At 39.1% G+C, this 17,534-nt stretch overlaps 2 protein-coding genes across 12 annotated transcripts in view; one reads left to right on the top strand and one right to left on the bottom strand.

Annotated features, from left to right (window-relative positions):
• The first annotated feature begins 525 nt into the window (after positions 1–525).
• Positions 526–8,835, top strand: LOC111244152 (cytochrome P450 4C1-like). Of its 2 annotated transcripts, none has more exons than XM_022790903.2 (10): positions 526–1,791; positions 2,409–2,571; positions 2,971–3,169; positions 3,572–3,768; positions 5,228–5,424; positions 5,835–6,042; positions 6,288–6,439; positions 6,711–6,777; positions 7,219–7,428; positions 8,128–8,835. In XM_022790903.2, exons 1-10 carry the CDS (start codon positions 1,744–1,746, stop codon positions 8,328–8,330), a joined length of 1,644 nt encoding a protein of 547 aa, XP_022646638.1. In that variant the 5' UTR covers positions 526–1,743; the 3' UTR covers positions 8,331–8,835. The 2 variants fall into 2 exon arrangements, with proteins under 2 accessions (XP_022646638.1, XP_022646637.1); XM_022790902.2 differs by having other exon boundaries at positions 528–1,791; positions 7,216–7,428.
• A 6,148-nt stretch (positions 8,836–14,983) lies between these two features.
• LOC111244151 (uncharacterized) overlaps positions 14,984–17,534 on the bottom strand; it is a 109,189-nt gene continuing 106,638 nt past the window's right edge. For all 10 annotated transcript variants that reach the window (XM_086980823.1, XM_086980827.1, XM_086980824.1 and 7 more), the window contains 2 exons: positions 17,118–17,301; positions 14,984–16,851 (listed from right to left, as the gene is read on the bottom strand). In XM_086980823.1, the coding sequence (XP_086836949.1) occupies positions 16,622–16,851; positions 17,118–17,301 (414 nt within the window). In that variant the 3' untranslated portion in view covers positions 14,984–16,621. The remainder of the gene's footprint in view (positions 16,852–17,117; positions 17,302–17,534) is intronic.

Here is a 17,534-nt window from a genome sequence, read left to right as displayed (position 1 = left end):
CGAATCTACGCGTAAGTACTACGTTTGGTGCCGTAAAGCGTCAGCCGTCTGTCAGGCGTTAGTTCTATTTACAAACCGCGTAAGTGCAGGCAAATTCAGGCCTGCGATGAAGGCCCAAAGCACGCTACAACAAATAGGCTTTCACTCGTCTGGGGGAAAAGAGATTCTTTACCTTAAAGTCTTCCAAATTACATTTATTCCGTAAGCTCGAGATTTAGGAACTTGTTTTCGCACCAAAAAGGAGATCCGGCCATAGACTAACATTACCGCCGTAGTCCTGCATTCCCTTTTGAATTTTATCATTCCTCTTATCCAATTTAAGCCTTTACTCAAAGTTAGCTACTATCATGTAAAGTTTAGCTTGAATCGAACATCTTTTAGTAGGAATGAGAACAGAAGAGTGCTTAGATTGTCATATCTGTTGTCTGAGAGCAGGTCGCTCCGCCCTTTCGTCGTCTACAAATATTCCTCCGCAGGATCCCAGCTAGCGGTACACACCATGGTATACGCCCGTTCGCCAGGATACGTAGAACCGGATCTATAGGTCATGAATCGAATGTGCTCCGAAATCACCATTCAGTGCGCTAAGGGGGCTCGTTAAGTTTTTGAGTGCTACCCTAACACTGTCAAGCAACAACGTGTATACTGTTTCCGCTAAACGCTCTATTCAATGTGCATGCTGTTTTATTTAGGAGAACTTTCGTACGCTCAAGGAAACGGATACCTTGTCCGTCATCAGAGTGGCTCGTAGCGTACGCCTCCTTTGCGGTTCTGCGCCGCTATTTAGCCTTTGCCGTCGGGAATTATTAATAGAAAAACATTTCTCTACTAAGCCGGCAGGGTATCCACACGCAGACACTAATTAAAAAAAGTACAGTCCAGTAGAAGGCTAGAACGAGGGCGATCCTGTGGTGTTCGTTGTGGGCCTGTCACCTTGTTGTTCTCGACGGCCTGGTAGGACCTATACCATGGTTCAGTTATGTTTACCAGCACTGCAAACGAAAGTCGAAACACGCTTCGGGTTACAGGGCCCGTGGAAAAGTGCAAGACTGTAAAAAAACGGTGGAAAGGGTCTGCCTTAGGTTTTTCCATGCATATGGATACTTGAAACCGTCAAAGGTGTTGACTTAAGAGATTTGTTTCGATTAGATTTTAGTCAATGACGCCACGCTAGTACAGCGCACACTCCTTGAAAGGTATCCTTTGAGACTAAGGCATGGAGATAACGATTTGGTTAAAAACAACGTGAAAATGCGGCCGTCCTCAAGCTGGCCTCTCATAGAGTATCATACGGAAAGATAAGTATTCCGTATATTGAAGTAGAAGTTAACGCGCGGCTGCAGTTGATTCGAATTTGGACTAAGCCTGTCATTCGAGATAAACGTTTTTTTTTATCTTTATCATGACAGATAATTAGTTTGAGTCGGGTAGCTAAAAAGAAGGAATCGAAACAACTAATTTGTCAATTGGCTTATAGAGTGAAAGTACAGCGCTAGTAATATTCATATTGCAACTATGTAACCTAGTGCCATTGTGTATGTGACAATTACCACCACTAAGTGGCAGACCTTTGCAAATCTTTGTGCAGCTGGATCTTCCGCTGAATGTATTTGTATTTGAGATATTCGTCTTCATCATTATATATTCAAGTATTAATGAAAATGTCTCTGAGCACTGAAACTACGGTTTAGAAGGCCTTCTTGTATCTGAAGTCGTCAAGGGTCACCCGGAGTACGAGCCATTATGCAACCGTTATTCTACGTAGTTGCGTTCGTAATAACCGTCTATACGGTATACCAACCAAAGAATTGTTTTCTCTTCCTTTTTTTTTCTTAATTTAGCCTGTCTATCGACAAATTTAATTATTATTTAATTATTTATTATTATTATTATTTATTAATTATTATTAAAAATTAGACAAATTTCTATTCGTATAAACATACAATAATTTACATATTACAACGTTTAATATTTCTAATCCAAGTTTACATATTGTTCCGGGTGCTTCCGGAGTCATTTTCGTATGCGAGACTAGCTGGCATCACAAATCCACTTTTCAACTCGCTATGTCTACGTTCAGAGGTCAGCCTCGCAATAAAATCAAGCAGCCTAAGTAAAACGACGATAGCAGCTTGCAAGTACGAAGTTCCTCCTTAAAGTTATAATACTTTGGAAGGCGGAAGAATAAACAATAGTTTCCATTACTTTCGGAACGACCTAAAATCAATTATCTAATTCTAAATGTTCTTTGTTTTGGGTCCATCATGAGAAATTGCTCATACCCAAATATGAGCAACACACCCTAACACAGAACCAGATCTTTTGTCAACAGGATTTATGCTTCACTTCATCTTAAGTCGACTTGCAATTGCAGTTATATTGAAGACATTTTGCTTTTTCTATTGCAGTTGTTTCTGCTTAGTGCGATTTGGTATAAATGGCATTCATGGCGTTATCCGCTTCCGGAGACGGGTTTTATCGGGGGTCCCCCTTCGATGTTTGTACCATTTTTCAGGGAAATTTCATTTCTCATGCACTGCTTGCGGTATCCCGAAATTGACTTTCTAGCCCGTAGGTGATTTTTGCTTATTACAATAACGTTTACCGATATTAATTGGAAACCAACATTGCCTAGTCGAACTAATATGGATGTGTTCATTCTTTGATAACTGTACTCACGTCTCTAGTTAAAGCAATGGCTATGCTAGAACTTTCACACATAAGTAAAACTATAACGAATATAATAGGGAAAATAAACAAAAAACATTTTAAGCTCGAGCTGTTTTCCTTTTTCTTCGAAGGACCTTCGTCTTTCCTAGTTATAAATATTTTTTTCTAATAATATAACAATAATTATAATGGCATTCGTAAAGTAGCCTTACTGGACACCTCCACTTATTAACCTATTCTTGAGAATAACTTCTATTAATTAATGTAATTAAACAATAACGTAAATTGCTGCAATTTCAGATGTCTATCGTGCTTTTGAAGGGTTGGAAACTATGTATAGGGAGAAAGGAGCATTTCGAGTTTGGGTAGGCGCTCACCCATTCGTAATGCTATCTGACCCTCAAGCAGCTGAAGTACTGCTCACTTCAAACAAACATATTGAAAAAGCACAAAGTTACGAACTACTTCATCCATGGCTTGGAACGGGACTTCTGACAAGGTACCAAATTTCAGTTTTCACAGCATTTTTATCCCTGTATAATTATCTTGCAAGTAATCAGATCGCAGTGCAGATAAACATTCTCAATTGAATGCTTACAGCTTTTGATCTAGCATTTTTGACTGGCGATATATGTTCGCCAGCCAGAATGTAACCAGAAGCTACATACCGTAGTTAGGGTTACGCAAAACGCCAAGAGCTGTTTCGATATATTTGATACGATACCACAATATCACACGTAAACCTCGAAACACTTGAAGCTTCTCGTCAATATATTCTGTGAAGTTTTTTTTTCTTCCGAATTTGTATCATACAATTGCGAGAACACATTCTTTGTTGTTGAGGGCATTTGTATACTGATAACTATACTTTTCCTATTTCCTGTCTTCGTACCTATCGCAGTACTGGTCCGAAGTGGCGTTCCCGCCGTAAACTGCTGACTCCTGCGTTCCATTTCGGCATTCTGGAAGACTTCGTTGAGGTTTTCGACCGACAAAGCCAACTCCTCGGACAGCGCATTGAAAGCGAATTTGGAAGTGCGAGAAAGCCTTTCGACATCTGCAACGAGGCATCTTTATGCACACTTGATATCATCTGTGGTAGGACAGTGTCAAGGCTTTGTCACGACAAAGTCTTTCTTTATCTGTTTTCTCAAATATATATTCAGCTATCGCCTATTTTGGGTTTGGACCAATGATAAAAGGATGTTTGAACAGCCTTCAAAGAAATCAGTAACAAAGAAACACGCCAAACATCAGTTTTTTTTATCGGTGTCATGCATACGTTTACCATTTATCAGATAGCAGGTGACCAGGGCAATCGAAGCCCTACAATCATGGGGTTAAAGTTTTTCCCGTCAACATTCGAGATTGTTGACTAATAATAATATAATTATTATGATATATGTATACATAGCGTACGGCATTCAATAGAGTACAAATTCATTGGCGAGCCGCGTGGCGTAACGAGCATGCGTCCATATGCTACTGCCAATAACAGACTTTCTTTTTTATCTTTTTTAAACAAAACGACAAATTCGTGATGCGGAAAAACAGGGCGTCGTTACTATACGCACATCAAGTTGAAAGTGTACCGCGGCCGCAAAAAAATACGTGGCTACATACAGAAGGAGGCGAAACAGGTTCCAGTACGACACAGTGGAAAATCTAGAATTCCCAAGTTCATCGTGTCCTTTCAAAATTGCATTTTTAATGATCCTTCACTTTCAGTTAATCAAGAGATTCGATGCGAGCGAGAATACGGCTGTCCACGAAAACCTTCGGTACACATCACATGTGATACCAGTGGGACAGATGCACTCCAAAGATAATTAACGCACAGTATTTAATTGGCGTTATTTGCTACACAATTTTGTAAAATGAAGCAGCAGGTGATCCTTTATATTTACGCGGAAAGTAATTTTTACCCTTTTTCCAAGGATAAACTGCAGAAATGATCGCTAGCCTGCTCGCGGTGCAGAGGATGTGCCTATCGTGTGCCTGATCTGGGCAAGCACAATTCTTTGACAGAAGTTTACGTCCGGTGTCTAGTGAAGGAGATTTTATGCCATCTCATTTAATTCAGAAAGGCTTCGTATAGAGTGTTGTCATACAGGAGGCCAACAAGTCCTCATAACGTTGACATCATCATCATAAAATAGTGACATCGACACGCTCACCGGTGTCATTAAGAAGAAAAGGCACTGTTTAAAACGAGCCTGTAAACGGTCTCGAGTACAAACTGTAGCTGGTTGTTAATCTGAATAAACATAACGTCCAAAATTACATTGTTAGCATAGCCAAAAAAAGTGCCGCCATCCCTTATGATTTAGGTAGAGTCTGAGAAGAATAAGCCGAAGAGCAAATTACAAGAGGGTACCGTACTCCGTATATAGTTAACTGGAGGCGTATCTAGTTTCGACAAAACCTATATGACGAAGTTAGAAGAAGACTAATGTTATAGATACGTTGTACAAATTGTACGTACCTAAATTCTACTTGCCCCAATATTTAAATACGTTATATTCGATAGATATGAATGTGATTTTTTTTTTTATAGAAACAGCCATGGGCGTCCAGCTGGAGGCTCAACGGGCGTCTCAGTCTGCCTACGTACAGGCTGTCCACAGCGTAGGAGCTTCTTTCATTAAACGGAACACGAACCCTTGGCTACGGCCAGAATTTTTGTTCCGAATGACTTCGGATGGAAAAGCTTTTTACAAAGCACTTGACGTGCTTCACAGCTTCACACGAAGAGTGAGTAATTAGTGTCAGATAATACTAAATAATCATCGAATTATTATCTAATTAGTACTCGTTTCGATACGAAACCTTCTTTGAGGATCACCTTGGCGCCCGTCACACAGTGTTACATTTAACAGCAATTTTAGTTGAATAAAACATTTGTCTATGGAAATAAGCGAAATATTATTCGATTCAAGTCCCGTACTGAGAGCTTTCATGTTCAGAGAAATTCTATTTGAAAAATGTACCATTCGATACAACATTGGTTGAATTATTGGTGATCTCCATATAATCGTACTTCGAGATCGAGATCGGGTGACTTTGCTTAAAGAGACATAAAGTGTTGTAATGGGATATTAGTTGAAGCCTAGCAACTGTGGGAAAAACGGTACACTCATAGAACGAATGACTTTCGTGAGCAGGTTATCAACGAGCGTTATATATCATACAAGGCAGATATGTCATCCCAGGAACAACAACAAACGGAGGTTGCTGGCAAAAGGAAGAAAAGAGCCTTCTTGGATCTTTTAATTGAAACACATTACCAAAATCCTAGAGCGTTGACGCTGGCTGATATTGCAGAGGAGGTTGACACGTTCATGTTTGAGGGTCACGACACTACAGCTATGGGTACGATAAAGCCCGTACATCTTGTACCGTGTACAGATAAGCATATCTGATTTTTTTGCGAACCTAATAACGTAATTTGAGCCAGATAACTTGTCACGAAATCCTGCTTATAACTTCTCATGTCGTGTCGAGTCTTATTACGCATATATGCAAAGCCAACAAGTAGTCGTTGTTTTCCGTTTATAATGATTATATTTGCATGGGTGATATATCAAAGACCAAAATGGGTGCGCCCACCTTTCCAGGCGTTTCTTGGTGCTTGTACCTTTTGGGTCATCATCCCATATGGCAACAGCGAATCTTTGAGGAAATTATTGAGGTCATGGGAACTGATCTTTCAGCACCAATTACAAGTAAACATCTGCCAAGACTCAAGTACCTTGAGTGTGCGATAAAGGTAAGCGAGAGCCTTTTATAGTAGTCAGCAGCCATAGGGTGGCACATTTTATAATCTGTTTCTGTATACCTGCATCAAAGCTATTCTCTATGCAACGTCGAGTTGCGACTGAAATAGCACAAACAGACAGGTAAAAAGTTAGAAATTGTTATTTTACCAAAGGCTGAACTTAATATTTTTATGCAAAAGGGGTTATATCGCCCGACCATAGACTTTCAACCCCGTTTGCAAACATTAGGACTTGCTTAGGTAAGCTTATCCTACCTTCCAGGAATCTCAACGGCTTTACCCATCTGTTCCATTAATTGGTCGTAGACTTCGACGGGATCTGCCTTTACGTAAGTGAGGGACGTCAATATTTATGTAAAAGTACAACATCTTATTAAATGACATAAGTATCTTGTTGCACTGCCAGCTTCTAAGCTTATTTGTGTAATACATAAATTATTTTGTGAACAAAATGCTTTTATTCCTCCTATTTATCCTAATTTATGTATTTATCCTAAATACAATGACTTTAGTATATTTCGTAACTCTATGTCTATGTATTGCCTGTATGCAGGAGGAAGATTTTGTTAATAAAATTTAGCTTACCGTAATGAAATATTTAAAATAAAATAATGGTCGTGACATATCTTATTAAAATGTTCTTACTGCGTACTCTCGATCTTATGGGAGTGGCCTTTTATGCCGTTTGTTTTTATTTCTTTCATAATTCGTTTATGTATACGTGAGATTTATCTAAACTAACAATTTTAATGCAAATTATCGAACAGAAGGCAATCGCGTAATTCCAGCCGGTTCGACGATTTTATTGCTTATAATGCAACTTCATCGACAACCTGAAATCTATCCATGGCCTGAGGAGTTCATGCCAGAACGCTTTTATCAAAAGAGTCAAAATGAGAGCGCCCAAGACCACTCAGACCTTGCGATTTCCCATCCTTATGCCTACGTGCCGTTCTCAGCAGGCCCGCGAAACTGCATAGGTTGGTATAGTGCGTGTAAATATGCCCTTTTTGTTTGATATAGCTATCTATTTGATTATTAATAAAGCACTTATTCTAGCGCAATTTTCATGAAGAGAGATTTTATAACTACATAGGCCTGTAGCACCATGCTACTACTCGTGCCAAATTATATCGTCTACAAACGGTACCGGTTGATTGGTCAAGGGTGTTGCAGACTGAGTGTATGTTGACAAAAGATTTACGTGGTGATGCGTCTTCGGATAATTCTCGATCTTCAGACACCTTGAATAGTTACGCCATTAGTATTTCCTTTGTGCTATTAAGCTGTCGCAAACTTCCTCCTCTAATAAAATAAGGAAAACCAATAATCATGCAAAACGTAACCGCTGTGTGAAAAATGACATATTAAATTCCACAGTATCTCTTTGAGATATCGTTACAACAACGCAGTATAATGCAGTGCGTTTAACTTAGTTGATCGTTTTCGCCTGTTCTCGATTTTTAGTAATCATTCGTTTTCATTATCGCGCTAGCTTTCGTTGAGATTAACGTTTATATTATTGTCAATATATTAGCGGTATTCTTTTCAAAAGCAATAATCTGGGTTGTAGAACAGTTTTCTCCAGTCTGATCCGAGACAGGCTGTTCTTCGAGACAGGGTTCCCTGAGACATTATCGTAGTCGTAGACTTTGACCCCTAGCAACTTGATTTTGCAGGACAGAGGTTTGCTTTAATGGAGGAAAAAGTCGTTGTGGCAAACGTGCTGCGCCGAGTAGAGGTACGCTCATTAACTCCACGAGATGAGGTACAGGTCAGCATTAATCTCGTCACCAGAGCCGCTGGGGGACTGAAGATGTGTGCGCGATCCCGGCAGTATGACAACACCATAGACCACTCAAAGAAAAAATCGGAAGTTTAAATATTAATCTATATGGTATTGAAGTGTACAACGCGAAGCATTATACACTTCAGTAGTCCTTTCGTTTCGATCATGCATTATAATAGTACCCTGCAACTAACTTCTGTTTGAATTGTTGCAATAGGTGAGACGAAGAGACCAGGATGATCGCCTATAGAATTTGTCCAACATTGAAATAGGACTTACTTGGAGTGTTACATACAGTTAGCTATTTCGTGATAGGTTGATCTAAGACACTACTTTTCTTGCAAAAGGAAAATTTAATCTGTTGCCATCATGTCGTTTTGTTTTCGATAGCCTATCGAGCACCAACTTTTTCTATCTGCAGAATCAGTAGCCTATCGGAGTATTCACTGTGAAACCTGGAAACACTGAAAGTTTGGAGACAACAAAGTTGCCTGTCATAATGTTGAGACGTCATTATAATTTGAGACACATATGAGAAATACTTGCTCACAATGATTGAATAACGTTAGCATAAATAAACTACATTAGGAGCCGCCTATATATTTATCATTATTGCATTAATTAAAATTAGGCAAAAAAAAACATAGTTATGGCTAACAAGTAGATAAAAGATGTATTCATTCCTCGCAATCATTATAATTCATATTCAGCTTATTTGAAAGATCCGGATTTTTTCTACAACGAGAAAAATCCGGAAAAACTTAACGACCATAAACGGGCATGATTTCACTAAGGTAAAGGGATGGCGTTAGTTTGGCACTATACACTATACACCTGCAGTCGGTAGGAAATACTGTTCAGTTTGTCTACAGTAGAGATGTAAAGGTGAATTTCAGCGAAGTTCTAAAAGCGGTTGAAACAACGCGGTATTTCGAAATCTATTGTTTAGTTATGCAAAGCTGTCAAGCGAAAGAGCTATTTGCGCGTTACCAGTATTATAGAGATATACAAGATCGGAGATCACTTCGCTGTGGTTAACCTTCCCAGTATTCGCACCGTTTTCTCGAGAACAAAATTGCATCGCTAAGAGCACGGAGGTCGTTCCTTGAAGACGTCAGCTATCATTGTTCAGGCGTAGACCGAGTCTCAAATTCGTATTGATTTGGCTTGAGACTTACCGAGACGAGAGAATTACTGGTGTAGTCAAAGAAATTGTATTATTTTCACTGAACAGTTGATTCAGATCGTGGGGGCTGACCCAAGGCATTTCTAAACTTACAAGAACCTGAATTACTGACGTTTATAAAAGGAGGTTATATATTTACTGATTCTCGCGTATTTTGGCAACAACGAAAGTTACTTGCAAAGGTTGGTTCTTACCTGAGGCAACTGTAGAGAAAGATCTTGGGTTGCTTTGCATAGATTCTTATTGTTACCGTTCATGTTATGTTTTCATATATAACTTTTCACAGGATACGGCACAGAGGTTACTTTAATATGCTGTATGATGGGGTCATAAGATCAGTGTGCTATCAACTGCAGCTCGATACGTATGGTGTGGGCTCTGTCTTTGGGAAAGTCAATTTTGATCAACGAATAATTATCGTGACATCAATGATTACGATAAGGATCAGGCGATAACTCTCATAAGTTTTTTTTTTTTTCTAAGAAGCTGAATTCGCATTGCAGACAAAATGATTTGTACCAATATGATTTTAAAAAACAGACCCGAATTCCGTGTTTCAAGGTGAGAACCGTGGTACAGTTTATGCAGATTAAGAGCTCACTTCGACAAAACTTGAAAATGTTTAATTTCGAAATCTTTAATTGTCAGCTTTGCGAAAGCAAAAACGTACGAAAGCTCCTAGTCTTAGAAACGCAGGAAGCCTATTTTTGACTGTCGTCTTTTGCAGAGTGATATTTCTAAACGCTAGATGCGATTTTATAGGAAAAAAAGGAAAAGTAATATATTGAATAGAAAGAACAGGAGGTAACATAAAGAAGTGTATTGTTTAAGGAATAGGTTTCAGATCAGGCGAAAGATCCCAATAGATTACAATACATATGCTGAACTAACAATAAAATAGTCCTTAAACGTATGAATATATAAATCGACCCACATGTGTATCATAGCTTACATTCAATCTGTTTCGACTTGAGTTGGTAGTACATGGACTTAGTAAAACAAAATAGTGCGAAATAGTTAATGCGAACATTGCAGGGACATAGTTTGGTTTCAGTGCTGAACGTTCGTAAAAGTTACTTGGTTTCCGCATGTAGTACAACGGACACAGCTTTCGTTTCTTTTGCAATGCTTAGAAGCTATGCATGGTATTGCCTCTCGTACGAAAATAGGGAAATCTCGTACTAGGGTTGTCACAAATCTATTCTATCTGGTATTTGTTTGTTTGCCTTAAATGGATAGATGATGAGAGTGTATGAAGTAGATGATAAAGTAGATCTACGGAACAGTGTGCCACGTGTTTTTTTCCTATCTATATACTATTCACCATTAAGTAGTAGCTATAATCATAATCATAAAGGGTTGTGTTCAATCGCAAAAAGTATAGATCTGCTTACAGCTGTACTCGGTATTCATTGTTATAGAGTATTTCTACATGTTTTATTAGCAGGCGGAGACAACATGAATGCTGTTCGTGACCGCCTTTATGTTGCGGAAAATCACATAGCTCGAAAAATCAAATTGTAGCTTTTCGTACGAACTCGCCCCTCGCAACTGGGGCAAATAAATGCACGAGACCAAATCTAATATGAGCATGTCCCTTGTAGGTAGGGTGCGGCTCGCTTAAGCCGGTTTGCCGCTTATGTGTCTTTCTTAGGTGGGATATATCATTGAGATAAGTAGCGTAAAAGACGTGCAAAACAAGAATGGATTTCTATCTTAGCGTCAATGGTGGCGTTTTATTTATATTTAAAATCGATTCGAAGATTGCATACAAAAGTTCTACCCAAGCTTTTGAATTATCTGCAATTTACTGTTATCACCCATTGGGATATCGTGCGTGTTGTTTATTAAGGAACTAGACAGATTGCAGCATGTTTGGCCGTAACGAACAGGTATCCAAAGGACACAATTTATAACCGTCCGCCAGAGGAGATATTCAAGCTAAGTTACATGCTGCATAATTGAAAAATACGTTGTGTGTCTGATACTTTTTTTAATTACAAGTAACCATTATGCCTTTGTAAGGACCTGTAGGTCCGTAAGCACACGTTGGGCCTCAATAGTCAATGTCGAAACACCGTTTATAAGTAAAGTTAACGAGTGCCTAGACGATTTGCCGTACGCCCTCAAATTTATTGCGTAGCGAATAAGAAAGCAACAGCTTATCTTGGTTATTTTGATGAAGATCATTTGTTTGCGCGTATACTGGAAATCTTTTATTATGGATAGTTTGTAAACAATGGCGCCATGATGGGCCGAAATGTACCATTAAGCCGTGAGTCAATAGCTGGCAAATGACTCGCCAAGTCACAAGATGGCGATTCCGCCAAAACAGTGGTGCGTTAGAACAGCGCCAATGCCATTATTATGATATATATGTCGATTAATTTAAGATAATAATTAGTTGACCCTAGATGCGTACTGTTACAGCATGCGTACTGGACCATTTCAGCTGAGATATCTTGAGGGAAGTAGCAGCTTGTAAAGCTGTTGTATAAGTTCAGTGAGTATCCTATCAGTTTTTATAATTAACTTTTAGTATGTTGGTGTCCACAGGGGCTATAGGCATGTTTGTTCGTGCTTATAAAAAAAACCATTTCGCCTATTCGTTGACGTCTAAATATTAGATGTCGGGGGAAGATATTACGCGTACATTTAATCTACTTCTTGCCAAGGGCATAATTACTCGCCGATATTTTTAACGTCGTTTTTCAAATACAAATAAATTCTAGTTGGGCAGAAGAACTAATTATTCTAACGCTGGATGATTGAGCATTCCAGCTAGTGAAAATTGTTTGCCGCTCAAATACATTATATGTACAACATTGTACCGGAATTAAGTTTTGGGCTAATATTAGACCGAAAATTTCAAAATGCAAAAAGACTAATCTCTAGTAGTTATCTTAATGACTCAATCGGTGGCTGTTAAAACGACTATCAATATATACACAAAAGATCTAGATATATCAAAAAAGCCTTTGAGTCGTTATGGTGATTTTTAAAACTTTCTAAACTTTAACATTATCGAGGATTTTCCGGTTTGACTTATTCGAAATCTTCTCCGGATCCTTCAGAAACAGCCTTAAGCCTGGCAATAGTGTAGACCACCGATTTTGGGAAGAAGGAAATTTATTGTTTTGGTGGGGGCTTGTGTCGTGTAAACACATTGGGTAATAGCTGATCTTCGCTTAAACTTCGAAAACGACGCATTGCTTCTCGCCGTGATGAATTTTTTGAAAACAATCGGTTTCGTGTTCGTATCATGAATCACGAGCGAGTGCATACCCACTATGACGAACAAACCGTCAAAGTTTGCCCTGATTTATCATATCATCCTATATAACTACTAAGGTCCATTTGGATTATGGCCGTCAAACTCCTTGATACCTACACACAGACTCCTCTCATTCACAATTTTGTAGCTTTGAGGACGTGCAGTACTCGGTTAGTTGTGCCCATTCTGAAGTCGTTGATATCTAGAGCTGAAAAACTTTCACATATCGACATCTGTACGAGCTATTGTCACACTGACCATACGGAAAAGCGTGAATGGCTGGAAAAACGTCACACAGTAGCTAACCTAGAGGTAAGGCCACGAATGTCCAGCATCTATAATAATCAATGAAGCGTTCTGTCAAAAGATGCTATGAACAATAATGACTGAATAAATATATCGGGTTTGGCATCCTGTTCTGCCGTTAAGCATGGCGTACCCCGATGAGTTCCAGCACCAAACGAAGTATGTATACACCCCGTTAGGCCCTCTTGTTACTCGTGAAGTCACTATCTTCTCCCACCAAAGTGGTTCTCCTGCTTTTTTCCGCTACATGAACGATCTTAAATAACAATTGTGCTTCAGATAGAACAACGAAGTCTGTACTCATAAAGTTGGTATACAGTTCGATATAACACGGTGATTCCAAGAAAGTTTGCTATGTCATGACGGCTCAGCTCCCGCAAACATCTGGGTTCTGCGTTGCTTATTATTATATCTTGTAGCCGTGCTCGGTTTCTACGAGTTTTCTTCCACTACTTTTAACATGTATCAAATTCAAGTTTATCTCACCGTGCAAAGGGCGTGGCAGCAGCGGAAATATTTCCGACACAAGACGAGTTAATGGCCAGTCAAATTGGCAATCTTCACTTGGCCGATCTTCCATTTGCAATAGAAACAGGCGCATCACAGGTGATTTTCGACTTGACTTTGGTAAACTTTGGATTCGGTCATGTTAATTGAAGTTATTTTGGTATACACAACTGTGACGTTTGTAACTGGTACAAATGTCGATTATGTTTTTTCAGTCCAGTATCGAGACATGGGCAAGCTTGAACTGCATTAGAATTGAAACGAAGACTGCGGCACCCGACAGAAGTTTAATTCATAACATCCAAGCTGCAGTTTCAGGGCCAGTGTCAAATCAAAGGCCATTGGTACAAACTCCTCTTCAGATGCCCTCAAAAAGCAAACCGATCCGCCTCAACAAGCGATCATCGACGGTTACCGTTACAACACGAATCGAGTACGGGGTCACTATCGAATGTACCTTGGTCGCTTCGAACGTACGTTTATGTTAACCCGAGACTTGTTCGTTGAGCTTGAGACGCTGCCAGTATGAGAGTTTCGACTATACTTTAATTTTACCGATCGCTCTACTGTATCGTTTGTTAATCTCTGTTTCTATTAGACTTGTCACAATCGGATCGATTGTATGTTTTGGTAATCTATTCCGATAACAAGAGCTGGTTACGACTGGTGGACATACGACGACAGTACGAAGGCACACTCGAGTTTTTCTTTGTTTTTTTTTTTCTCTGGAAATCGTTATTACCATAATTTTGCGCTGTTAAACGTTACTGTGTTGAATCGGCGCGCGCCGATTAAGAGGAAACCGAAAGTTCCACAATACATTAAAATATTCCGATCCAACATGATGCATGTACTGTTTATTTGCTTTAAGGGTATCGTTGTTCTTTATCGACAGTCGATGCTATTAGGTTTTTAATAAAAGAAACTGAAGAGCATTAAAAAAATTATGAATGGCTACTCTACGTGTTAGACAACTAAACGCTGAATCCAGCTTGATTAAGACAGTAATAAATCGTAAGTGTTTGTTTAGGATTGTGGCCTGAACTCGGCCGACAAGTAAGTCTTTACTAAAATTAAGCGACTGTTATGTTCAAATTCTAGCTTAGTCTGACCTAATAAATTATTTGATTAAAGCTTAAAAATACCTAGTCTATGGCAATCGCTGAGGCCACTGCGATTTCAACAGCTTTGATTAGGCTTTCTGAATAGGAAAATTGAAGTACTTTTTTTTGGCAAACCTTCTGAGGTAATAGCTGTTCTGTAAATGGTAAAGAAGATCTATAATCGTTAGGCGACGCAAGTTGTTGTTGTTGTTGTTGCTGCAACGATCCCAGATTTTATCTAGGGTCGACACCCCGAATTAGGGTGTCTGGCTCTTTTTTGTGCCAATTTCCATAAAGGATGGCTTTCTCTAGTGGTGAAACTAGCTTGTCGAATAATGTGAAATATTCCTATTATAAAAGCGTACAACAGTTGGTCTGAACACTGTTTTCAAAAATGTTTTTATTACAATAAAATTCAGAAGTATCCAACACAGGAAACGTTGAATCTCTGAAGTCGATTAGGCTGGATCAGTGTATTGCCCTGATAAATCAAATCCTGTAACTCCGATAAAGTTTAAAGGTCATAGAGGAAACAGTGGATTTGTTTTACCAGAACAGAAACGTCCTAGGGTTTATAAAAGGAATTATATATATATATATATATACTCAATACTGATCAGGTGAAAAATGTCAGATAATAATACTTAATACTTGTTTTTACTATATATAGTATATATATATATATATATATATATATATAAATAAAACATTTCATAACCACTTCATTATTATACATGGCTTTTCATTTGATCAGTACTGAGGAATGTTTACTGGATCCATCGAAAAATGAATTTACTCGTCGCTCGATACTATTATCATTATTATATTTATCTTTGTTTATTTACAAAACAATATTTTTCTATCTACGTGGTCTTTTTATGGCATTCGGCGAATGTAACAAAAGTTTCGTCATTTAGTAGGACATTTGTTAGGACGAAATTGGGATCTTATTCTTAAATAAATATTTTTTTGTTGTTCAATCAACATCATAATTACCATCCGCATCATCTTCATTATCATGAATAACAACAACAACAACAACAACAACATTGGATGTTGCTGTTGTTGATAGTATTTTAACCACCTTCTTAGATCAAAGCAAAGAGAGTCGAGATCGAGCTGCGGAAGATCGATCCCGTTTATAACCCTCAATCAATTTTTGAAATAATCCACTCGCGTGATTTGGCTGACACCTCTTCGGACAGCTCCAACCAAACTACTTTTTCCTAATAAAACACAATTTATGAATAATCCTTTATCAGACTGCATCGTCTGTCTGATAGACTGCATGCCGTTGATAGATTTGTACGGAGGGGATTTGCCCCTTTGTCTGGAAATGCTATGTACAAAATACGACATTCTCATTTCCTGCCAGGCGTGGAGCCAAAGCGAAATCCTATTACCTGTCTTGCTGTGCCTCTAATAATAGCTCTCCAATGAAGCTCAAATATACGATCTGTTGCCTGATGTCCTTGCGTCTTGTCTAAAGGACTACGGTCCCAGGCTTGCCTACAGAAAGGTCCTTTTGAGCATCGAATTGCCTTTTTATTCCTGTAAACTTTTTATTACTCCCATGCATACCTACAGGCGCTTTTCCCAGTTAATATTATTTTTAGTGGAGGTTGTAGTGGATGCTTATGGAACCCTCGACACCTTACATACACGGTCACAGATGTGCGATATCGGCCACACAATATCAACTGTTTGCACATGTGTGCACAATATAAATTTGTAGCCAGCTGAGGGAGTTTTATATTGATGCCGCTGTTGGGTAGAAAAGCAACAGTACCTACATGATGGTATATTTTATCTGATTATCTTTATGATCAAAAAACGGTATTTAAGTTGGGCTCAATTTGGGCGCCCACTTAGTTACTTTCCATTTCTATCCGCTGTCGTTGTCGTCGTTTTAAGAAGATGATTATAATAATCGTGAACGAGCAGTCAATGCGTGTATACATCAGCACTAAGCGTTTGCATTCTGTTAGTATAGCATTAATGGCACCTATTAGAGCTTATAATCAGGGTTGTCGACGAACACTCGGACAACCTCACCCGAGTATCGCCTTTGTGATGGCATGAAGTAAAAATCTGGATTGCTCTCCGTTTGGCTTGTTGGACGGGGAACACGCTCCGCGGGTCGAGGCATCAGTCGCTCCCGCATCGGATAATCGCGAGGCCCTCCAACCCGGGAAGAGCCGTCGAGGCGATCTCGACTCTGGTGCGAAGATCGTCGATCTGCAAAAGAAAGCCTATTTAATCCAACATCGTTTAACGCATCGCCATTTAAATAAAACTATGCGCTACGGCGCCGTATTCGTATCAGGGGTGTGTAATGGTTGGATCATGCTGCACTTATCTTTATGAAGTATAGGTTACATCGGTCAAAATTGCTTCTTCAATACATTACTGCGTCTTCGCGCGCTTCCTAATTGGCCATATCTCCGTGCCTATTTATTGTGTATCGAAGATTTCTGTTTTGTAGTTATATGAGAGCGTCGTACCATGTGTCCTGTTGCCGTTCGATGACGGATGTTGCGTATGTCCGCTGGTCTTATGCTGTCCGGTTCCATTACGCATAGGTGGTGCTTCCATCGTTGGTGAATCGTCTTTTACTGCAAAATTCTCATAGCTATAATTCGATGTAGCGGAGTAGTCTTTCCAATTGGGGCCCATCAGAAGCTTCTCCTGTAAAACCGAAATCCAACCAAAATGTATGCAAGTACACTAAGCTAAGTTAGCGAGCATCAAGCAGACCCCTAACAGTTACTAAATTGAATAGTGAATATGATAATGTTGTACGCTCCATTATTTCAATTGGAGAACAAACAATACGGAATAACTGCACGATTCCTTACATATATTTTGTTGGTTATTAGGTAAACGCAGGATAAACTTCCGAGATAACGACTCGTTAGGGG

Source organism: Varroa destructor, unplaced genomic scaffold (assembly GCF_002443255.2).
Source record: "Varroa destructor unplaced genomic scaffold, Vdes_3.0 BEIS01000002.1, whole genome shotgun sequence".
NCBI lineage: Eukaryota > Metazoa > Arthropoda > Arachnida > Mesostigmata > Varroidae > Varroa > Varroa destructor.
This window is presented reverse-complemented; position numbering and strand designations above follow the sequence as displayed.